The 25,439-nt window shown below is 46.0% G+C and overlaps 1 protein-coding gene across 1 annotated transcript in view; it reads left to right on the forward strand.

The window, feature by feature from the left end:
- LOC110526933 (coiled-coil domain-containing protein 102A) overlaps positions 1–22,626 on the forward strand; it is a 64,823-nt gene extending 42,197 nt beyond the window's left edge. The window contains exons 7-9 of the mRNA XM_036980595.1: positions 8,374–8,544; positions 10,155–10,258; positions 21,161–22,626. Coding sequence (XP_036836490.1) covers positions 8,374–8,544; positions 10,155–10,258; positions 21,161–21,290 — 405 coding nt within the window. The 3' untranslated portion in view covers positions 21,291–22,626. The remainder of the gene's footprint in view (positions 1–8,373; positions 8,545–10,154; positions 10,259–21,160) is intronic.
- Positions 22,627–25,439: the final 2,813 nt, after the last annotated feature.

The following is a 25,439-nucleotide window of genomic DNA, read 5'->3' on the forward strand; positions in this document are numbered from 1 at the left end:
ACCCAGCTTCCTTCCCTCTCTCTCCAAGGAGCAGCTTTTCAACCTGACATTTATTCTCGGCTATGAGGAGAGAGATACGTTACAGGGTGAGGGTCAGCAAAATATCTTTATGAGAAAGGGGGGAGGGGAACAGGACTAGAGGGAAAGGAGAGGTGTAAGGAAGGTTAGAGGAGAAAGGTATGGGTTTATATGGAAGGGGGCAGTCGTAGTGGTATGGATGTGGAAGAGAACAGAGCAGAGCAGTGGCATTTGTAGAGAAGTTAAACACTCGCTTTGAGGATGGCGAGCAAGAGCACCAGTGTTGAAGAGAGAAGCCGGAGAGAAAGGTGAGGGTAGGCCAAGGAGCGGGCGGCAGGGGCAGGTGTCGTAGGGCCGGGGCGTGGCCAGGGTAATGAGTTTGCTCCGTTGCCAGGTGCGTGGGGAGATGAACTCCAGCAGTTGCAGTTGGTGACCCCAATGCCATGCACCTGCTCCGTCAATTACTGCAGTTGGGCACTGCTATCCTACACAGGGGCAACCCGGGTCGGGGCCAGGTCTACTTGGAGGTGTCTGTGTGTGTTTATTATCGCCTATAGGGAGTCTCTACATCCTAGGCAGAGGGAGAACTTCAGCTATGACTAAGTGTTTGCTTTGAAAATATTACAGATATTTAATTATGGGTATTGCAGCCTGCAAACTGAATTTTAGACTGTGGTCGGTATGGTCCAGGGCAGACTGGTTGAGGCTGTCGAGCCTTTAAGCCCGTATTCAACCAGCCCAGTTGGATCCGTCTGTAGAATGGCAGGTATAGACACTACCCGTGGACACGTTCCGTTGCCAAACATTGTCGACCGTTCCAAAATGTTGTGTCTTGCTGAACACACCCCGGGGGAACTGTGTGAGCAGGCTGTCTGGCGGCGGTGTAGACCGGGGGGGGGGGGGGGTGCTCCCTCTGGCAGCTCTTTGGTACCTCTAGGGGGCCACTGTGAATCACACACCTGGCTCAGTGGCTCTCAGAGATGTGGCTCTTAGAGATGGGCTTATGGAGCCGTTAGCTGACTGTGGAACCATTACCACCCCAGTGCCCCCAGTTTCCCATTGATGAATCACTCTGTCACTATCTTCTCTCTCCCTCCCCCTCTCCCATTTCCATAGACTTGATCTAATCCTGACCAATCGTGCTGGAGCATAGCAATAGGCTCCGTTCCCTCAGGCAGCCTCGTAATCAACCCAATTCTACTATCCAGGGTATGTGTGTGTGTGTGTGTGTGTGTGTGTGTGTGTCTGTGTGTCTGTGTGTCTGTGTGTGTCTGTGTCTGTGTGGGTGGGCGTGCAGTGTGTGGGTCTAAATGAATACTATATTCCGTTTTATAATACCTGTAAGGGAATGTGGAGTGTGTAAGCGAGATTCCTGAACAATCATTGATGTCTGTGTATCTCTGTCTTGGATATGCATCTGGGTGTGTGCATGTGCTGCATGCATGGCCACAGTATGTGTGGGTCTCAATATACATGTATGAAAATATGCTAATGGTAGAGGAGGAGGGGAAACGGTGTGGGTGGAGTGGGTGGTGTGGGTGGTGTAGGTGGAATGGGTGGTGTGGGTGGTGTGGGTGGAGTGGGTGGAAGATATCATGTGTGAATTATGTCTGTGTTGCATAAAGCTTTTTAGTCTTTCTCCATCTTGGCTTGAATTTAAAAAATATTTTTTGAACCTTTATTTCACTAGGCAAGTCAGTTAAGAACAAATTCTCATTTACAATGACGGCCTACAACGGCCGAACCCGGACGACGCTGGGCCAATTGTGCGCCGCACCGTGGGACTCCCAATCGCGGCCGGATGTGATACAGCCTGGATTCGTATGTGTTGGTCATTTTGTGTTTCGTGTCTTCGTGTTAATGTCACTGTGTTTGTGGTTACTTTGACCGGAGTGTGTAGTGTATTGTGTCTAGTGTGTGTCAGTGCCAGCAGATGTTACGGCAGATTTCAGGCAGATTTCAGAGCCAGTCAAGGAGAAACATTTAACAGCAAGCCTTCAGTGACACCCTCCTTTATCTAGCTCCCTCCAACCAATCTCCCTCTCTTTATTTATTGACTAATTGGCTATGGGGCCGGGTTGTCTTACTGCTCGTGTGTGTTTCTGTCAACCTTGGTGTGAAAAGTGTATCTGTAAGGGTGTTTCCTACATGTGTCATTCCATGGCTCTTCATCTGTGTGTTACATTTGATGTGCTTTTTGGACAGAATTCTTCCAGTGTGTGTGCGTGTGTGTGCGCGCACACGCACTCCCAGCAGTGTGTCTGTGAATCAGTTTGAGTGCGAAATCTCCATCTCTCACCTCACCTCCAGTGAGTATCTTCATCATCATAGATCATTCATCAGTCTCTCCCTCGTGTTTTATGGAGACTCAGCTCTTAGCCCGGCAACTCTCCCTCCTCTCTCTATCGAAGCGGTCCCTTCACGGAGGACACTCAGACCCACATTACAGCTGAGTGAAACTTTCGATCCAGCGGTAGAGAATGTTGTCTGACTCGGCGGCGTCTCGCTGGCTTCCAAGATCCAAACTCTGAAGCGGTTCTTTGTCAGATGATGCGATGCAGTGATGTCACGCGTTTCTGAGTGCACTCTCTTTTCTTCTTCTCTTGGATTCTTCTCTTGGATTCTTCTCTTGGATTCTTCTCTTTTCTTCTTCTCTTGGATTCTTCTCTTGGATTCTTCTCTTTTCTTCTTCTCTTGGATTCTTCTCTTGGATTCTTCTCTTGGATTCTTCTCTTGGATTCTTCTCTTTTCTTCTTCTCTTGGATTCTTCTCTTGGATTCTTCTCTTTTCTTCTTCTCTTGGATTCTTCTCTTGGATTCTTCTCTTGGATTCTTCTCTTGGATTCTTCTCTTGGATTCTTCTCTTGGATTCTTCTCTTTTCTTCTTCTCTTGGATTCTTCTCTTGGATTCTTCTCTTGGATTCTTCTCTTGGATTCTTCTCTTTTCTTCTTCTCTTGGATTCTTCTCTTGGATTCTTCTCTTGGATTCTTCTCTTGGATTCTTCTCTTGGATTCTTCTCTTGGATTCTTCTCTTGGATTCTTCTCTTGGATTCTTCTCTTTTCTTCTTCTCTTGGATTCTTCTCTTGGATTCTTCTCTTGGATTCTTCTCTTGGATTCTTCTCTTGGATTCTTCTCTTGGATTCTTCTCTTGGATTCTTCTCTTTTCTTCTTCTCTTGGATTCTTCTCTTGGATTCTTCTCTTGGATTCTTCTCTTTTCTTCTTCTCTTGGATTCTTCTCTTGGTCATCTTTGCCTTCTTCTAGATCTTCTCCCCCTTTTCTCTTTTTCGTCTCACAAATTCCCTTTGTTCTTAGTCTTCACCTCTGTCCTGTTTATTCCTGCTCGCAGCCCCTCCCTTACCGCTCTCCTCCCCCTCACCCCCCCCCCCCCGTGTCTCCCCCTCCCTCTCTCCCTTTGTCTAAACTAGGCACTCGATGAGGGCATTCTCCCTGTCTGTCCTTGTGTGTCTCTATGCATATAGTATCAATCCAGACCTTGCGACCCCCTTCCACTTAACCCCTATCACAATCTCACATCAATCAACCAAACAGTTATCTGCACGAGGTCATACGTGACCGGGGGACTTCCTGCTCGAAAGTACTGCTGATGTTGCCACTGTGTCACCGCTGCTACGAACAAGCCTGATCCTTTTTTAGTTTGATAAAAAGATACAAGGATGATAGTTGTATTAGTATTTACGCTACAGTACACCAAATGGCAGTTTTGTGGATCAGGGTTCTGTGGTTACATTGTTCATTTCAAACGTTTTTGAAAACCTTGGTATTGTATCGTAAATCATCTTCCCCTTTTACAGTGGGCTCCTCCACTATCACCACACACACGGTCTCCGGGCCAGATCTCCGGGCCAGGTCTCCGGGCCAGGTCTCCGGGCCAGGTCTCCAGGCCAGGTCTCCGGGCCAGGTCTCCGGGCCAGATCTTCGGGCCAGGTCTCCGGGCCAGGTCTCCGGGCCAGGTCTCCGGGCCAGATCTCCGGGCCAGATCTCCGGGCCAGGTCTCCGGGCCAGATTGTTCTGTTCTATGTGCTGTACGATAGTAATCCATTTCACTGTCAAATTGCTTTATTAGCACGAGAGAGGAATGTACAGTACGTATTGCCAAAACGCACTTTGGAAATGGAATGATTCATTAACAGTATTGGCATCCTAAAAAAAAAAAATGATCAAGATTGTCAACGCAACGACATTCAGTAAAAACAATAATCAAGGATGTGGTTGTGTTACAAATGAAAAGAGGCAAAAAACATAAATCAACATACGATGGACAGTAGCGAGTCATCCTCGAGTCATGCATTGGTAGTCATGCACCAGGGTTAACTGTATTTTATACTGGGCCTCCCAGACGAGCCTCTAGAAGTAGGCCATGTTCTCGAATTGATGTGACCTAGAAACAAAGAGTCAAGGAACATTTTCTCTCCAGGTGGTCTGGGGAATCAAGTTTTTTTTACAGGAGTTTGTGTGTGTGTGTTCACGTTCTTGTGTGTGTGTGTGTGTGTGTCCAGTCCTAGTCTTGGCAGTACTGGGAGTTGTGCGAGCCACATCATGCATGTGTTTTCACACAGTCTGGACACTTGATTATCACATTGAATTGTTCATGAACCATGTGCTCCCTCTAATCTCTCTCTCTCCCTCTCTCTCTCTCTCTCTCTCTCTCCCCCTCTCTCTCTCTCTCTCTCTCTCTCTCTCTCTCTCTCTCTCTCTCTCTCTCTCTCTCTCTCCCCCTCTCTCTCCCTCTCCCCCCCCTTTCTCTCTCTCTCTCCCTCTCTCTCCCCCCCCCTCTCTCTCTCTCTCTCTCTCTCTCCCTCTCTCCCTCTCTCTCTCTCTCTATCTCTCTATCTCTCTCTCCCTCTCCCCCCCCCCTCTCTCTCTCTCTCTCTCACTCTATTTCTCTCCCTTTCTCTCTCTTCTCCTGTACACAGCACTTTAGCCTCTCTGCTGTCACTCTAACCTAGCTGTGTGTTATTTAAAGTGTCTCTGTGTGTGAGCTAGTGTACCGGTCAGGGGGCAGTCACTGTGGGAGCCATATCCAGCCTGACAGAACACACGAAAGCCGCAGAAACACATCAATAATTCACCTTTAATCAAGGACTCAATCGGCCCGCTGAGACGAGTGGCAATGGATGCATTTCCCCTGTTGTGTGTCCATGGCCTCCCGGACTATTCCTCCCATCTTCCACTTCTCTGGTTCTACCTATGTGAGTTGTCTGTGACAGTATGGTTAGAGAGTAGGGCAGACCCCATTTAGCCGACTGGTCTAATGTTTAGTCGATAGACTGTTGGTCGACCTAGGTTGCTTTAGTCAAGCATTAGCAACAAAAAAAGGCACCTGTCTGATTTTTCCACAACTTCTATCTCAAGGCCATCAAACTGCAAAACAGCAATCACTAGAGAGGCGGCTACCTACGTTGAGACCCAATCACTGGACACTAATAAATGGATCACTAGTCACTTTGAACAATGCCACTTTAAATAATGCCACTTTAATAATGTTTACATATCTTACATTACTCATTTAACATGTATATACTGTATTTTATGCCATCTACTGCACCTTGCCAATGCCGCTCGGTCATCGCTCACCCATATCCTTATATGTACATATTCTCATTCACCCCTTTATATTTGTGTGTATTAGGTAGTTGTTGGGGAATTGTTAGGTTACTTGTTAGATTTGTGTGTATTAGGTAGTTGTTGGGGAATTGTTAGATTACTTGTTAGATTTGTGTGTATTAGGTAGTTGTTGGGGAATTGTTAGATTACTTGTTAGATATTACTGCACTGTTGGAACCAGAAGCACAAGCATTTCGCTACACTCACATTAACATCTGCTAAGAAAGGGGAAGTGTCCAATACAGTTTGATTTGATTTGAACTAGTCAAATGTATTCCACACATCTGACTTCCCCTTTGCTTCCCGGGCAACGAAACATTCCCCCGTTTCGAGTTCATTTGTCACGTTTGTTGTCTCATGTGTAACGGCGTTCAGAGTTTTTTCTAACCAATTTATTAATATTATTATTATGATATGCTATAGGTCAGGCCTTATTGGTCACATGCATGCGATGCATTTAACTTTTTTTTTTAAACAACACATTTATGAATGTGCCGGTGAAGGATTGTCATTTTGATTTAAAGGCGTCAATGATGCTTGGCGTAGGAAAGAATACGTTTGGGAAAGTTATTTTCTGACTTGGCCCCACATTGATTGGGCATACGTAGTAGGCATATCACACTGCCAGTGGCGGACTGAGGCATTGCTTACGCAGTTTATCACCTCATCCGCAAACTTCAACTTCCTCCCTATGTTGTTTTATTTCAGTTGTGTTTTGTCCCTTTCTGTTAAGTGGAGGGCTGGAGCACTGAATCGATACCCGTGGCTCGTCTGTTTCAATAGGGACAGCTCATCTAGCCAGGGCTGCTCGAATACTTCGATATGCAGCTAGGGAATACTCTCTCTCTCTCTCTCTCTCTTTTCCTTCCTTCCTTCCTTCCTTCCTTCCTTCCTTCCTTCCTTCCTTCCTTCCTTCCTTCCTTCCTTCCTTCCTTCCCTCCTTCCTTCCTTCACTCCCTCACTCTCTCCCCTCTGATTCTTTCTCCTTACTTCTCTCTGGCCTTATAAAACAGTAGTACAAGCTGTTCTGCCCTGATCATACAGGAGAGTCCTCAGGAGAACTCAATAGATGTTAACGATGACAGTGATGATTACGTCGAGGTTGCACTGCTCAATGCAAAGCAGGGAAATGGGGAACATGCTCAACTCATCTGAGATTTGTGTACATGGTTTTCTTTGTGGTTGTCTTTTCTTTTTCAAGTTTTTATTAGTCTGATGTGCAGGATACACGTTGTTACTTGCAGGTTCCTTTTCAACAATGCAACAACAATAAGAAATAGTAAAGTTTATATACTATTAGGTTGGAGTCATTAAAACTAATTTTTTAACCACTCCACAAATTTCTTGTTAACAAACTATAGTTCTGGCATGTCGGTTAGGACATTTACTTTGTGCATGACACAAGTACTTTTTACAACAATTGTTTACAGACAGATTATTTCACTTATAATTCACTGTGTAATAATTCCAGGTTGTGGGGGTGCTTTGTTGCAGGAGGGACAGGTGCACTTCACAAAATAGATGGCATCATGTGGAAGGAAAATTATGTGGATATATTGAAGCAACATCTCAAGACATCAGTTAGATCTTGGTCGCAAATGGGTCTTCCAAATGGACAATGACCCCAAGCATACTTCCAAAGTTGTGCCAAAATGGCTTAAGGACAACAAAGTCAAGGTATTGGGTGGGCATCACAAAGCCCTGACCCCAATCCTATAGAAAATGTGTGGGCAGAACTGAAAAAACGTGTGTGAGCAAGGAGGCCTACAAACCCGATTCAGTTACACCAGCTCTGTCTGGAGGAATGGGACAAAATTTACCCAACTTATTGTGAGAAGCTTGTGGAAGGCTACCCAAAACGTTTGACCCAAGTTAAACAATTTAAAGGCAATTCCTCCAAATACTAATTGAGTGTATGTAAACTTCTGACCCACTGGGAATGTGATGAAAGAAATAAAAGCTGAAATTAATCATTCTCTCTACTATTATTCTGACATTTCACATTCTTAAATATAGTGGTGATCCTAACTGACCTAAGCCAGGGAATTTTTTACTGGGATTAAATGTCAGCAATTGTGAAAAACTGAGTTTAAATGTATTTGGCTAAGGTGTATGTAAACTTCCGACTTCAACTGTATGTATGTGTGTGTGTGTGTGTGTGTGTGTGGGTGGGTGGGTGTGGATGTGCGCGTGAGTGAGTGCATCTGTGCTATTGCCTGAAGAGTCAAGTGCAGGTGGTCAGTACAGGTGGTCAGTCCAGTTCAAGTGGTTCAAGGTTTTCTTTATGTTTTCTTCGTTTTCTTTATTCTTGCCGTATGGGTAATGGTTTGTAAAGCTCTCAGCTAGGCACAAGCTTTTCCTGGTATAGTATGTTTACTTCCAATGGGAGTCTGTGCTTCTCTATTGTGGGAATGTGTTAAAAGTGCTCTTAACGAAGCGCTTCCATTATTGATCAGATCCTCAATGCTCCAACGAACAGTAGCGGTGATGTCTAGCAGAACAAAGACCAGAGTAACTCACTCAACTCACAAGGAATCTCTTGGAGGATCTGCTACTAGGGAATGTACGCTAATTTGACCCAACGGCATGTGACACTCATCGGACACCCATCCGACATGCTTGTAACTGAAATTGACATATAAGCGCCGGTACTTAACTGACCCGAGGCCTGGTTTTAAATCCACTCTAACAGACTAGCAGACTGACCGCGACCCCTCTGCTCCTCAGGAGTTGGCAGACATGCGCCACATCCACTCCAAGGTGAAGAAGCAGTACCAGGACAAGATGGCCGAGCTGGCCCACGCCAACCGGCGGGTGGAGCAGCACGAGACAGAGGTGAAGAAGCTGAGGCTGAGGGTGGAGGAGCTGAAGAAAGAACTGGGTCAGGCGGAGGACGAGGTGGGCACCAACACACACCACATTCACTTATACATGGATACATATACAGTTGCCCGCGTAATTATTGGGAGCATTTTTTGTTCTTTCGGGTCTATACTTCAAAACGTTGGAGTTTACATCAAACAATCACGTTTAGGTTAAAGGTCAGACTGTCAGCTTTAATTCTAAATCCGTTGAATCGTTTAGAAATTACAGCACTTTTTCTACATAGTCCCCCCATTTTAGGGGAGGTAAAAGTATTGGGACCAATATATTATTTATCATTCATTTTGTATTGGCACAAAATAATTTAAAACACAACCAAAACAAACATCATTTGTAGAGACACGAGCTTGATGTAGTCAGTGCGTGCTATGAATATGGGACCAAATATTTCACTTTTTGCTACTTTAATGAAAATATAAGTGAATTTGTCCCAATACTTTTGCTCCCCTTAAATTGGGGGAATATGTACAAAAAGTGCTGTAATTTCAAAGCGGTTCACCCGATATGAATGGAAATACCCTCAATGTAATGGCCGTTGGTGGAAGAAGGTGAGGACCAAGGTGCAGCGTGGTACGTGTTCATCTTTTATTAGTTGAACACTGAATAGCAAAACAATAAAGAGAACAACCGAAACAGTTCTGTCTGGTGCAGACACAAAAACAGAAAGCAACTACCCACAAAACTCAGGTGGGAAAAGGCTACCCAAGTATGGTTCTCAATCAGAGACAACCATAGAAAATGAACATAGAATGCCCACCCTAGGCACACCCTGGCCTAACCAAAATAGAGAATAAAAGCCTCTCTATGGCCAGGGCGTGACACTCAAATTAAAGCTGACAGTCTGCACTTTAACTTCATAGTCATTGTTTGATTTCAAATCCACATTTTTGGAGTATAGAATGTCAGAACAGAAATCACAAGATTCTGTTATAATGCTGTTATTGCATCAAATGGTTGTTTCATGCAACAGAATAAGGGGTTGTTAGAACACTCATCTGTGTGTGTTCTACTGAGGAGGGGCCTCTGGGAGATTTAACACTGACAGAAGATTAACGATGTATTTTGGGTGATAAAACCTAAAGAGACCGCATTCCAGAGCACGAGTTAATGTTTCTATAAAATACCTTTGTATCTTTGTCTCGGGGCTCTCAACGAATCATCTGTGGGCGATTCGTCGACCAGCCATCATTAACGTAGAGCACTCAATCGATTCACTTTATATATGTGTGTGTTGTATTGACCTGCTCCCTTATTAATAAGTGAATAAAGATTTAGTTGAAGTATAACTTGCACTTGTGTAATAAGTTTGTCTCTCCTCATTTGATAGTAAAGAAATGAACCACCACAAGAGCCAAAGAAGAAGAAATGCTTCACTGTCCCAACAATTACAGAGGGCAGTGTAGATACTGTCAGTGTTGGGTATTTAGGATTTTGATCCAAAGTATTCAAAGCAGAATACTGATTCTGGGATTTGTAGTCCGGTGTGACTGATTTGCAATGACCGATTTCTCTCTCACACATTCTCCTCCCTCTCCTACCTCCCTCCCTCTCTTCCTCCATCCCTCCCTCCCGCTCTCCCCCACTCCCTCCCTCTCTGCCTCCCCCCCCACTCCCTAACCTCCCAGCTGGATGAGGCCCATAATCAGACCAGGAAGCTACAGCGGTCTCTGGATGAGCAGGTGGAGCAGTCAGAGAACCTCCAGGTTCAACTGGAACATCTGCAGTCCCGGTACGACTGATTCTCACACACACACACACACATACACACACACACACACACACACACACACACACACACACACACACACACACATACACACACACACACACACACAGGGGGAACAAACCCACAGTAGCCTACACACCAAGACGTGCAGGAAAAGCACACGTCCAATTTCCTACCCTTCTCAGCGGTCTTTGGTGGTGCATGATGTTTAATCAGACAGTGTACTATGTGGCTGCCATCCTCCTGTTATGAACTAGTTCTCTCAGATATCTTAGCTGGAGGAGATTAGCCCACTGTGAGGCTTGTGTCTTAGTTTGTCAGGCAGGCAGCTCTGCTCACACTAGGCCAGTCTTTCTGTCCCCCTCTCTCTCTCTCTCTCCTTCCTTTCTCTTTCTCTCACCCTCCTATGCTCTCTCTCTCTCTCCTTCCTTTCTCTTTCTCTCACCCTCCTATGCTCTCTCTCTGTCTCTCTCACTCTACCTTATCATTCCACCCGCGTCCCAGCTCATCCACACCGACAGCCAATCGCGGGCCGCCCAGCCATGGTTTACCGTAGTAACACGGAGCCTGCGTGCAGCATAGCGGTGCTGGCCCCCTGTAGCTTAGCAGATGACTGACAGGCGTGTTGGCATGGAAACGCCTTTGAGGAACACACACACACACACGGCCTCATGGAGCCCTGACAGACCTGGAACAGTGAGGGAGTCAGGCCCCATCAGGCTCCTAGTATAACACTGTACTGTACTTGGATGAACTCGCTCTAACCACATTAACCCTGACGCACGGGTCGTAGCTGAATAGGAGTGGGAATATTAATGCTTCTAAAAAATGTAATATTCATGGATAATGGATTCTGAGATTTAGTGGTTGTCCGCTACCTCTCCCAAGAGTATTTTACTATCCTATCACTCCTCTCTCTCTTTCTGTCATTTCTTTCTCTCCCATCTTTTCCAACCAAATGCCATGTTTTCTTTGATCGCGCTCTCACACTCTCTCTCCCCTTGGTTCGTTAAAGGGATAGTTTGACATTTTTGGCAATAAAGCCCTTTTTTCTCCTACATGCTTCCAGTGATTGCGCCAACACTAGTTATCAATGGCTCCAGAAACAACCTGCACCTTCCTTCAAACTGCACGCGGAGACATAAAATAGTATCCATGAGTTCATCTGACTCTAGGGAAGTAGAAAAAGGAATTGCTAAAATGTCGCACTATCCCTTTAACCAGGGGAATAGTTCCCACCACATCCCAGCCTGTCTGTCTGATATATAAATAGTCTAGTGGTCTCCCAGCTCCAGCCCAGTCTATGATCATAAAGCTAATGTCTAAATCAATGCAGCAGACCAGGCCAGGTGATCCGGGAAAACCTCTGTTGCATTCTGGGACAGCCAGTACTGTGTGTGTTTAGGTGTGTTTGCGTGTGTTTGCGTGTGTGCGAGTGTGTGGTGGGAGAGGAGTGGTTAGGGGCCCAGCTTACCACATGCTTGTTTTACTGTAGCTTGTTAAAAGTCCATCCTTCACATTGATTTATCAATCAATTCTCTGTGGATCATCTAATCCTGTGCACACACGCTCAATGCCACACACACACACACACACACACACACACACACACACACACACACACACACACACAAACATATTCCACATAGTCCATACACACATGACCTTTGGCCCCCGGGTTTGTTAACAGGCCTATGGTCAGGGCTGAGATGCAGACGGCGGGGTGCTGAAGCGTGTGGCTATAATGGCCTGGGAGACATGGAGAGGGAGATAAGAGATGAACACAAAAGAGAGGAATACAGGCAGACATACAGACAAAACTAGCCACCATGAGAAAGGTCTCTAACAATGGGGGTGGTGTTATTGTAACGCTGTCGCCATGACGCTGTCAGAACATTGTTAAAACAGAAAGGTCCTGATCCGGAGTTGTAGTGATGTCATGTGAGGCTTTGTGATACTGTGCCACTCCAATCTGTCACACTGGGCATAAACAACTAGCCTCTACTAAGGCTGAGGTGTAGGCCTACAAAGCAGAATCAATGAGTTAGCCAGCTAACTTGCCTTAAAATTCTGAAATCACTTTTTTCTTCTTCTGGAAAATAAGCTTTAAATGGGCATGGTCTACAATTGACTCAACAACCAAAAACACTAAGTTTAGCTTTCTTGATTAACCATAGTTGTTCATGGTTGTTTATCGAAGTTAGCCGGCTAACTCATTGCTCCTGCTTTGTAGTATACCTCTTTGGTCTGAAGACTGACAGCTTAATGGTCCACAAGAAACTGTTCAGGAAAATGTGTGCATGTGATGGTAATGCATGTGCATGTGGTAAGAAGGGGTGTTTATCTTTCTGTGTGTTGTGGCATTTCTGGTGGACCGGCAGGACGTTCAGACCGCTCTTAAATAGCCGGGCACTCTGAAGGCAGGTAGAAAGTGGATCAAATGAAGCATGTTCTTTTCTATTGATTTCCCGTCACTGTAGCAGGCTTGTCTGTTTAGCTCAATCAGGGGGGCCAAAGCCAGACTTCAAAATGGGACGCAGGTTGTGAAGCAACAGCGTTATTAGCACAACTCTGGCTGAACAGTGAGAGGCTAAACACGCACAGCCTCCAACAATTTGAAGCTGCGGATGTTGACCGCAGGTTGTGTGCGTTGCCATTTCAGGTTCTCCTCCTCCCAGCTGGTGTGTTTTCTGAGGAGCCGCGCCAGTGGGTTTGACATGATCTGAGAGGTAGATTTTTACATCGCAGAAGAGATGGAGGATTAGAAAAGAGAGGGAAAGCGAGGGAGGGAAAACAAAATGTTGGTTTAATCTACAGATTTAAAGGGCTTAGAATTTTATTGACATTATTGAGATCTTTCTAACCCTGGTTTCTCTCTCCTTTCAGTCTATCATATAGCCTTCATACTGTATATTCCCACGGAGTGTGTCACATTGCTATTTGATATTGGACCAGCTGTGAACAGACAGAAATAACAAATTAGCCAGTTTCGGAAGGCTGTTTGTTGGCTTTTATAGATTAGATTGATTTGCATTAGTGCGTTTGTTGCGGAGGTTTTGTTGTCGGAAATGTTGTGGAAAGAAATTGGGCCCGAGTTTGATCAATTAATTATAGTAGCAGCATGAAAATATAGACTACCCACTGGGCACAGACATAATTTAATGGTCGAGTTTTGATTTTATTTCGGTTGAGTTGCCAGCTACAGGGAATTCAACGTGAAATCAACAAAACGTTTCAAGCCATTGGATTTAAGTTGAAAGTTGTGTGAAAAAAAAGACAAAATTCCCTTACGTTGACAACTTTTTGCCCAGTTGGTATCGTTTCTCTATCCCCCCACCATACCCCTCTCAATTAAATTAAATTCAATTTAAGGGCTTAATTGGCATGGGAAACATATGTTAACATTGCCAAAGCAAGTGAAGTAGATAAACAAAAGTGAGATAAACAATAAAAATGTGCAATAAACATGACACTCACAGACGTTCCAAAAGAATAGAGACATTTCAAATGTCATATTATGTCTATATACAGTGTTCTAACAATGTGCAAATAGTTTGAGTACAAAAGGGAAAATAAATAAACATAAAAATGGGTTGTATTAACAATGTTATTCACTGGTTGCCCTTGCGGCAACAGGTCACAAGTCTTGCTGCTGTGATGGCGCAATGTGATATTTCACCCAGTAGATATGGGAGTTGATCAAAATTGGGTTTCTTTTCAAATTATTTGTGGATCTGTGTAATCTGAGGGAAATATGTGTCTCTAATATGGTCATACATTTGGCCGGAGCTCAGTTTCCACCTCATTTTGTGGGCAGTGTGCACATAGCCTGTCTTCTCTTGAGAGCCAGGTCTGCCTACGGCGGCCTCTCTCTCTCTCTCTCTCTCTTTCCTCCTCCTTCCTCCTCCTCCTCCAGATGTACTGTCTCACACCTTCAGATGTACTGTCTCACATGGCCTTGCTAAGTGTTTGGGCAATGGAAAAGATTTTAGTCGTTTAGTGGGTGACTGTGGTCAAAACAGTATTATGTGTAATTTAGCGCCATTAAAAGGATCTCTGTTCCTGTCAGTGAGTCCCCCAGTAGAGTAACGTGGCACGGGGAACAGAGAGGGTCCACCCAGGCCTCTGGCACCATCATACTAGCCCGATTCCACATCTGTTGGCGTTGTCTTGCTAACTCCACAGACATTGACAGGACAGCACAAACAGACCTGGAACCAGGCTAGCATGACACCACAGAGGATGCGAACAGAGAGCAGTAAATGGGGAGGCAGCACTAACACAGATACAGCTTCTTGGAAATAACATGGTATATTCTGCAGTAGTTTTCCCCTGTAGCGAACATACCGTAGAGGCTGACTCTCTCTCTACCTGGGTGAATAACCGAATTTGACGGAGAGTGATCTCTGGCTGTGTGGGAGGCTGTGTTCTTTCTCTTTCTAAACTGAGTCTCAGTTCACCCTGGAGCCATTCTAGCCGTGCGTCATCACAACACACACGGCAGCGCACACTACTGCAGGTCCACTTCGCACAGGCCCGCCCATCTATCCTGGACATTTCTAGAAATAGTTCAACTCGCGCATGTTTGCTTTGCTGCTTGAGCTGCAGCTCAGACCGGGGTCCTCCATAGTTGAAGAGGGAGTGGATTCATTATGTGAGGCTGTGTTGGGTCTTTTGACGTGCAGAGTGAGGCGCTGAAGCCTGCGGGTGAGGGATCAGAGGTGGCCCCGCAGAGCCACCGTTGTTTCGTACGTGTCACTTTGTCTTCCAAAAGGGATGGGGCACAGCTCAACACTCACCCAACTCATATTGAACACACTGAACAAACACTGAACGCTCAAACTGAAAAAACACTCAAAGCTCACTAAACACACACTAAACACACTCTGAACACAATAAACACACACGGAACACACTGAACACTCACACTGAACACACAGAGAACTCACACTGAACACACACTGAATGCTCACTAAAGACACACTAAACACATATTGAACACACACTGAACACTCACACTGAGCACTCACTTTAAACACTCACTAAACACACACTGAACACACACTGATCTTACACTGAACACACACAGAACACTCACTAAACACATACTGAACACACACTGAACACACGCTGAATACTCAATCAACACACACACACCAAACACACACGGAACTCACATTGAACACACTGAACACACACTGAACACACAGTGAAAGCTCACTAAACCCACAGTAAACACACACTGAACACACACTAAACACTCACATTGAACAAACACTGAACACATTGAACAAACGCTGAACCCTCAGACTGAACACACACTGAACGTTCACTAAACACACGCTGAACTCACACTGACCTCACACTGAACACTCACTAAACACACGCTGAACACTCACTGAACACACTCACCCCTCTATTGCTGGTATTGTTGCACACTTGAATAATGTCACCGACCTTCTAGCATGTAGAAGTTGAGAACATTTCATTTTCTTTTTTTAAATCACAAGACAGACGGGGCACGTCAGACATGCTGCCTTTATCATCTCCAGGTCTTCTTCTGACGATGGTCAATAGTCTCTGTATCACAAATGTCCATTCTCATTCTCTTATAGGACATAAACGTGTAGAAAACACATGTTCACGTTACAAAACAGTAAAGAAGTGAAACTATGGACACATTCACATATTCTCGAGGTTACAGGTGGCTAATTTCATATCTCCCTACGACGCACCACTTTGCCAGTTGGCTAGCTAGGCACTCGGTTAGTAACACAGTAGGTGTGTTTCTCTGTGCCTGGAGAACTTTAAAACAAGCATCACTTATCTCCCTGATTCCCTGATACCTTTATACATTCACTTAAGATGTGTAGTAACACTTTCATGCACTTAAGGCCATCTTTGCTCACCTGAAATCACAAAACATGCACGGAACATTTGACATGTATCATCACTAGATGATGATACATGTCTATTGATACTGCCTGTATCATCACTAGTGCTGTTTTCGAATACCCATATTAACATACGGTATACTACATACTTAATGAAAATATACTACATACTATTAGTTCATTTTAGTATACTGTAAACAAACGGTATCCTTTCAGTTGAGCATACTAGCGCTACACCTGTCTACCGGAAGTTGATGCTGTTGTTATACAACCTCGTGCTAGCTTGTTAGCATAACAAATTACTAGCTAGACACTTCCGGTGTGTTCGTAAATTCAATCTGGAGTGCCAGAGTGCGTGCGCTCTGGGCGTTCGTAAATTCAGAGCGTTGCCAGATTGTCAGTTTGTAAATTCAGAATGCTTCCCTCTCGGAGCGTTCAGAGGGCACACTGGGCGCTCAGGCCGAGGAGAAGGGGGTTGATCCGATCGTTCTGACCATCACAACGGCACACAAGCTAACCGGCTAACGTTAGCTACATCCAGACACAAATGAGAGAACACCTCACTCTGACCATTTTACTCGCCCTAGCAGAGCTGGTTAGGCTGTTTTCATGTTTTCCAGAGCGTTGGTGACTGCAACTATGCCGCTGACATTGAGCATTACTTAGTGATAACCACAATAACCATCTTATATCCTAAAATACTAGTCTGCTTTACAGTACCATGTGAATGAGCCACATGTCTAAAGATATTACCCATAATAATAATATGAAAAGGGGGGGTGTCTATTTGTTATGCCTAGTATTACTATGGGTCCCACAGTATCATTCATTACTGACTGATTAGCGCCACCGGCTCACATTGCTTACTCATGAACCTGGACAGCTCATAATGTAAATCTCACTATCTGTACATTTCCAGCCCGCTCAAGAGAATTCTCTTTGATTTTAGTCACAGCCGTGTATATCCCCCCCAAGCAGACACCTCGACAACCCTGAAAGAACTTCATTGGACTCCATGTAAACTGGAAACCACATATCCCGAGGCTGCATTTATTGTAGCTGGGGATTTTAACAAGGCTAATCTGAAAACAAGGCTCCCTATATTTGATCAGCATATCGAATGCGAACGGACTAAATTCTGGATCATTGATACTATAACTTCCGCTACGCATACAAAGCCCTCCCTCCCCCTCCTTTCGGGAAATCTGACCACTACTCCATTTTGTTGCTCCCAGCCTATAGACAGAAAATAAAACAGGAAACGCCCGTGCTCAGGTCTGTTCAACTCAACGCTGGTCCGACCAATCTGATTCCACGCTTCAAGATTGCTTCGATCACGTGGACTGGGATATGTTCCGGATAGCATTGGACAACAACATTGATGTATACGCTGACTCGGTGAGCGAGTTTATTAGCAAGTGCATCGGTGATGTTGTACCCACGGTGACTATTTAAACCTTTCCCAACCAGAAACCGTGAATTGATGGCAGCATTCGCGCAAAACTGAAGGATCGAACCACTGCTTTTATCATGGCAAGGCGACCGGAAACATGACTGAATACAAACAGTGTAGCTATTCCCTCCGCAAGGCAATAAAACAAGCTAAGCATAAGTATAGCGACAAAGTGGAGTCGCAATTCAACAGCTTAGACACAATATGTATGTGGCAGGGTCTACAGTCAATCACGGATTACATAAAGAAAACCAGCCCCGTCACGGACACCGATGTCTTGGTCCCCGACAAACTAAACAACTTCTTTGCTCACCAAAACATGTGGGCTTTCCTTCACCGCAGCCAACGTGAGTAAAACATTTAAACAATTTAACCCAGGCGAGGCTGCCGGTCCAGACGGCATCCCTAGCCGTGTCCTCGGAGCATGCGCAGACCAGCTGGCTGGTATGTTTACGGACATATTCAATCAATCCCTATTTTCAATCAATCCCTATGCTTCAAGAGGGCCACCTTTGTTCTTGTTCTCAAGTAAGCTAAGGTAACTGAGCTAAACAACTATCGGCCCATAGCACTCACTTCCGTCATCATGAAGTGCTTTGAGAGACTAGTCAAGGATCATATCACCTCCACCCTACCTGACACACTAGACCCACTCCAATTTACTTACATCCCTAATAGGTCCACAGGCGATACAATCGCAATCACACTGCACACTGCCCTAACCCATCTGGACAAGAGGAATACCTATGCTGTTCATCGATTACAGCTCAGCATTTAACACCATGGGTCTCAACCCGGTCCTGTGCAACTGGGTCCTGGACTTTCTGACGGGCCACCCACAGGTGGTGAGGGTCGGAAACAACATCTCCACCCTGCTGATCCTCAACACTGGCGCCCCACAAGGGTGCGTTCTCAGCCCTCTCCTGCACTCCCTGTTCACCCATGACTGCGTGGCCATGCACGCCTCCAACTCAGTCATCAAGTTTACAGATGACAGTGGTAGGCTTGATTACCAACAACAACAAGATGGCCTACAGGTAGGAGGTGAGGGCCCTCGGAGTGTGGTGTCAGGAAAATAACTTCACGCTCAATGTCAACAAAACAAAGGAGATGATCGTGAACTTCAGGAAACAGCAGAGGGAGCACCCCCCTATCCACATCAACAGGACAGTAGTGGAGAAGCTTCCTCGGCGTACACATGGACAACTGAAATGGTCCCCCCACACAGACAGCGTAGTGAAGAAGGTGCAACAGCGCCTCTTCAACCTCAGGAGGCTGAAGAAATGTGGCTTGTCACAGAAAACACTCACAAACTTTTACAGATGCACAATCAAGAGCATCCTGTCGGGCTGTATCACCGCCTGGTACGGCAACTGCTCCACCCTTAACCACAAGGCTCTCCAGAGGGTATTCCGGTTTGCACAACGCATCACCTGGGGCAAACTACCAGCCCTCCAGGAAACCTACACCACCCGATGTCACAGGAAGGCCAAGAAGATAATCAAGGACATCAACCACCCGAGCCACTGCCTGTTCACCCCGCTATCATCCAGAAGGCGAGGTCAGTACAGGTGCGTCAAAGCTGGGACCGAGAGACTGAAAAACAGCTTCTATCTCAAGGCCATCAGACTGTTAAACAGCCATCACTAGTGGCTGCTGCCAACATACTGACTCAAATCTCTAGCCACTTTAATAATAAAAAATTGGATGTAGTAAATGTATCACTAGACACTTTAAACAATGCCACTTTATATATATATATTTTACCCTACATTACTCATCTCATATGTATATACTGTACTCTATACCATCTACTGCATCTTGCCTATGCTGTTCAGCCATCGCTCATCCATATATTTATATGTACATATTCTTATTCATTCCTTTACACTTATGTGTAAAAGGTAGTTGTTGTGAAATTGTTCGATTATTTGTTAGATATTACTGCACGGTCGGAACTAGAAGCACAAGTATTTCACTACACTCGCATCTGCTAACCATGTGTATGTGACCAATACAATACAATACAATTTGATTTGATTTTGAGTCTGTCAGTGAGTCTGTCAGTGACTCAGTCAGTGACTCAGTCAGTCAGTCAGTCCCAGGCAGACAGTGGTGGCTGGCCCAGGGTTGTTAGCTACCGTAGGTTCGTAAGTGCTACTGTCTAGAAACTCTAGTTGTTCAGCAGTGTAACTGCACGGCCCGGGCGCTGGTCTGGTCTGGGGGCTTGGCTGGGCTCCTCCTCTCATCGCTAATAAATCCTCTATTTACCTGGACAGCCGGTCCGTTTACCCAGGCCAGACTCCGACGACAGGCATTGTCTGAAACACAAGTTTCCTGACGGTTAAGCTGTAGTGTCCTAATAAAGCGTGACAGCAGATCGACGGAGCCTGCTGTGACACAGAGGAAGGAAGGAGTTGGAGAAAGTAGAAGAGAGAGAAGGAGGGAGCGGGAGAAGGTAAAGAGAGAGAAGGAGGGAGCGGGAGAAGGTAAAGAGAGAGAAGGAGGGAGCGGGAGAAGGTAAAGAGAGAGAAGGAGGGAGCGGGAGAAGGTAAAGAGAGAGCGATACAGACAGCAAATAGAGCGTTTGTTGCTTTTAGGAATTAACTGGGTCTGCTTTTCTCTTGTACCTGTTTGTCTTTGTCATTATGGCGCAGACTGAGCCGACTGCAAACACGCAGGTATGATTTTAGGCCCAAGTTAAGACGATGAATCATCTCAAAATGATGATCAATTCGGCAAACGGCCGGCTGATAAATAATGTAAGCTTTTCTCTGAGCCGCAGAGGGATTCATTAGAGCTAGGTCCGATGGGAACCTTCTGCTGAATTTCAAAAAATGTACCTGGGTTCTTTCTTTCTCTCTCTCTCTCTCTCTCTCTCTCTCTCTCTCTCTCTCTCTCTCTCTCTCTCTCTCTCTCTCTCTCTTTCTCTCTCTCTCTCTCTCTCTCTCTCTCTCTCTCTCTCTCTCTCTCTCTCTCTCTCTCTCTCCTCTCTCTCTCTCCTTCTCTCTCTCTCTCTCCTCTCTCTCTCTCTCCTCTCTCTCTCTCCTTCTCTCTCTCTCTCTCCTCTCTCTCTCTCTCTCTCTCTCTCTCTCTCTCCTTCTCTCTCTCTCTCTCTCTCTCTCTCTCTCTCTCTCGCCCTGTCTCTTCCTCTCCCCCCGCGCTACCTCTGTAGAGACAATATTAGTATTTCACTGTTGACCAGGTGATATGATCACCAGTATGGCAGCCGTGGCTCAGTAACTGGTCATTGCTGGCTAACTGAGTGTTACCTGGCAACGGAAGCAGCTCCGATGCCCTGGGTTTTTAGGCAATGGGGAATTATGCAATGTTTATTTAGCTGACGCAGTCCTGAAATATGCCTTTGTTTACTCGTTCACTGTTGAGAACTCCACAGCGATTTTCTGCAAGAGCTATACCTTAGTTGTTGAGGGAATAATCAGAATTTACAGGAAAATCTGCATTTTGACAGCACAGGGCCTTTAAGATCAAAACCTGAAGTAGCGTTCTCACTCAAGTCCACTCACTCTTCCTCTCCTCTGTGTTCCTCTGTTCTAGACTGCGGCGGCAGAAGAGCCCGGGCCTGTTTGGGAAGATGAGGTCAGCTCGGTTCAGCCCGGAGAACCCAGACGGACCGCCCAGCGACCCAGACGAAGAGGAGGAGGAGCTACAGATCCAGATCCCATGAACAAAGGAAGGACACACGGACTCTGACTTAGGGCCTCTTCATTTCCCACCGTGTGAGTCCCGTAGACAGACGGACTGATAGTTGGACGGCTGTGATCTTGACGCCTACTCATCTCCATTGACCTGGCTCATCCTGGTAGAGACAAACACTGGCACATGGTTGCCATGGACACCTGTCACCCCCTGTACCTGTGAACTACAGCGCTGCCAGCAGGGGCCCAGAGGGAGCCCTCGCTACACGACGACTGACAGTACACTACACTACCACACTCCAGTACAACCCACAGTGCACTGCGGTTACGAGCCACCACGGCCTGAGCCTACAGTCCTCTAGCTCCCTACACCTCAACCGTCATTACCATCGCTCCCATATCTTCAACACCCGCGGTGTTGAGAAACGCTCTCTCATTCGCACTCCTTAGGCGATTGCTCACGCCTCCTCTTTCACCCTTCCGTCCCTTTCTCTTTGCGTCCCGAGTTCCTTCACCCAGCAAATGTTGTACAGTATCCGTCCTGATGTATAAAACATGTAAAAACCACTCCAGAAAGGGACGGTGACCTAGCTGTGACGTTCCAGCAGTGTTCTGGTAATGTTATGTAATGCGTTTGGATTTGTGTCGTTAGCTGTACATACAGTTCAGTACAGGTAGGGCGTTTGGCCCTCGGGTCACTGTGCTATGGGTGTGTGCTCGGCGCCTGGCACCTGGGGTCGTCATTACTTCATCAGTGTTTTGGGCTCAGCCTCAGACAGCTAAATCCTTCCAGTGTTCTTGGGAGAGACTGGGACTGGATATGAAGTCCCTTCCCTGCTATGTCCCCTTGTCCCGTCACCGTAACCACGAAGGGACAAGGTACTTGTGTAGAGGACGGGTCCGTTAGACCTACAGTATTAACTTCTCGACATAGTGGGTTGTTCATTCTGAAAGAGAAGTTTGTGGTCAACACACACATCCTTAAAAAAAGCGTAGGTGCCGGGCTGATTAAGTATATTATAGAAAAGAACAGAAAAGGGCCTGCACACTGCACGGTTTTGATCTGGAAGGATCTTCGTCAGGCCAAGACCCTTGTGGATCGAAACGTTGTCAATGATGTGGTAATTGGGAGCATATTCAGTGTGCAGGCCTTTCTGTTCAGTTCATTCTGAAAGCAATAAGACATCAGCTATCACTCCCACTTACTCATCTGCTACTGCCGGGACCAAGTTATTTGTAACGGTCATGCAAATTATTTATGTTGATGTTTTTGATAATTGATCTGTACTGTGAACCACAGTGTTTTTTTGTATTTAGCTCTATAAATGTTAAGTGTACGTATAAACATTGCGTTGTTTGTCTCTCTTCGTGAGCATTGTTTCAGATGTGTGTGTGTGTGTGTGTGTGTGTGCGTGCGTGTGTACGTGTGTGTACGTGTAAGACTGCATAATATCTTGACAGAGGGTAATTTGAACATCAGAGCCGTCATGAACTCAACGTGTGTGGAGGGGGGGGGGGGGGGGGGGGTAAGCATTTGATTGCTTATTGTGCCATGAAAGAAGCTCAGTATTTCCTTCGGGCCAAGGAGGAGGTGAATCATGAAATGAAAGACAGACCGATGTGTTTTCTCTCAAAAACAAGGCACGTCCATCTCCGAATGTAATACCTTCCCTCGTCTCGGGGTAGAAGAGAAACGCCATTGACGCTGTTTACTTCCTTGTGTTTATTCAGTGGGAATCTGGTCAACAGACGCGGTGTTGTCCAGCCTACTGCAGGGGCGTTTCCCGTGGTTCCATCAGACGTACGACACCGAGCCTCTTAAAGGTCTGGATCTAATGGATCTCCCAGCCCTCTGTTAGCAGCGTAGTATTGCACAGGAAGCTCCCCGAACAGGAGCTGTTCTTCCCTCCCATGGTCTTGTCGTCCTCCTCAGGCCTCTCGTGTTCTCCCACATTAAACTTTAAAGCCTGTTTTTATCTCCTTCCTTTCCTCTCCCTCTAGGTGATGAATAATGATGCAGTACAGTCACCGTGGGAGGTTTGCCAGGCTTTGGTAACGTAATATCTCTCTTCAGAGACCAAAACAAGCCACCAGTGCTTCAGGAGGGTTAGACTCTCAACTCTACTCCAACACACGCAGACAACGTGTTGCTACTGTACGACAGTGCAACATGGCGTACATTTTGTGTCATTGTTCTATTTGTGCCAGTGGATTGACTTGAACATCCCTTGGCTGTTGTACTGCGACATAAAGTGACATTCACCCAAACTCTGTAATTAGTCATATGATCGGATTGTACACTGAGTGAACAAACCATTATGAACACCTGCTATTTCCATGGCATGGACTGGCCAGGTGAATCCAGGTGAAAACTATGATCCCTTATTGATGTCACCTGTTAAATCCACTTCAGTCAGTTTAGATGAAGGGGAGGAGACAGGTTAAAGAGTTATTTTTTTAAGCCTTGAGACATGGATTCTGTATGTGTGCCATTCAGAGGGTGAATAGGCAAGACCAAAGATTGAAGTGCCTTTGAACGGGGTATGGTAGTAGATGTCATGCACACCTGTTTGAGTGTGTCAAGAACTGCAACGCTGCTGGGTTTTTCACGCTCAACAGTTTTCTGTGTGTATCAAGAATGGTCCACCACCCAAAGAACATCCAGCCAACTTGCCAAAACTGTGGGAAGCATTTGAGTCAACATCGGCCAGCGTCCCTGTGGAACAGGGCAGACCTCAGGTTCTCTCTGCTTTGGCTTTTTCACTCTGTTCTCTCCACTCTGCCCTCTCCTCTGTTCTCTCTTCTCTCTGTCTTCTCTCTGGCCTCTTCTCTCTGCCCTCTCCCCTGTCCTCTCTTCTCTCTGTCTTCTCTCTGGCCTCTTCTCTCTGGCCTATAGAGGATAGGCCAGAGAGGATAGGCCAGAGAGGCTGGCCTATCCTCTCTGGCCTATCCTCTCTGGCCTATCCTCTCTGGCCTATCCTCTCTGGCCTATCCTCTCTGGCCTATCCTCTCTGGCCTATCCTCTCTGGCCTATCCTCTCTGGCCTCTCTCATGTGACCAGGGCTCTGGGATGGCTCTCTGATGTCCTATGTACTGAAGACAATTCATTACAGCTCATTAAGCCCAGTGCATAAGGACAGAGAGAGAGAGAGAGCAGTAGAAGCAAACAGACTGAAAAGGATGAGAGGGGGAGGGTTCTGTCTGACAGCTTTGATCAGATCATTGGAATTAGGCTTCAGACTGTTCGTCAATACCAACCATTTGTAGGTTGGGCATTGGTGTCAGTTAGTAAGCAGAACAGGGATTGTTTTGCTTCTGTCTAATTCTATGCCCAGTCTATGTTGTATACATTTGTGTGGTCATATTCATGCGAGTGTAATTGTATGGGTTTGAGTCTGTGTGTTGTGTTGTGTTCTCTCTAAGCACACTGGGGCTGTGTTTCTGGGGCTGTCTGAGCTTCATGCTGCGTCAGGTTCTGTTCAGGCCCATTGGTTGCTGGGCCAGTATTGAGGAGGCCCCAGTCACTCAGTCCCTGCGTCAGTCAGAGTCCCAGCTCTGCTATTCTCTGCTCTGCTCTACTCTGCTGTGTGGCTTCCCTCCCGGTCAGAGACCATTAGCATCAATGACAGCAGGAGGAGGACCCAGATTACACTGCAGAGAGAGAGAGAGAGAGAGAGAGAGAGAGAGAGAGAGAGAGACAACGCTCCTCTTTCCTCCTCCTCTGTCCCGCTCTCTTTGTTGAAGTCTCCTCTCTTTCCCTGCTCTCGCTGCACCATGCCTGCTTGAGTGTTACCAAAGCTGACGCTGGGTTTTGTCTTTCCCTGTTCAACTGAAGCAAGACCTGCACGTCCTTTTTCAGGGGCTTTACCGGCACGCACTAATAATTCAGTATTCTGCATTACTGCTTGACTTGTACTGTAAGAATATTCTAAGAATACTGTAAGAAATAATGTAGGCCTAAATCCATGTTATTCCAATCCCTATATGTATTCTATAGGAATCTATATTTGTACCGTACACGTGCACTCTCTGTATCTCCCTTTCTCTCTCTCTCTCTCCTACACACTCACTCACGCTTGGGTGAATCGCTCCACTGACTCTCTAGTGTTCAGTGGCAACATAAACGAGATGGAGATAGACCAATGGTAACTCTGCCTGACTTTTAGCCCTGAGCCAAC

This window comes from Oncorhynchus mykiss, chromosome 6 (genome assembly GCF_013265735.2).
Source record: "Oncorhynchus mykiss isolate Arlee chromosome 6, USDA_OmykA_1.1, whole genome shotgun sequence".
In the NCBI taxonomy this organism is placed as follows: Eukaryota; Metazoa; Chordata; class Actinopteri; order Salmoniformes; family Salmonidae; genus Oncorhynchus; species Oncorhynchus mykiss.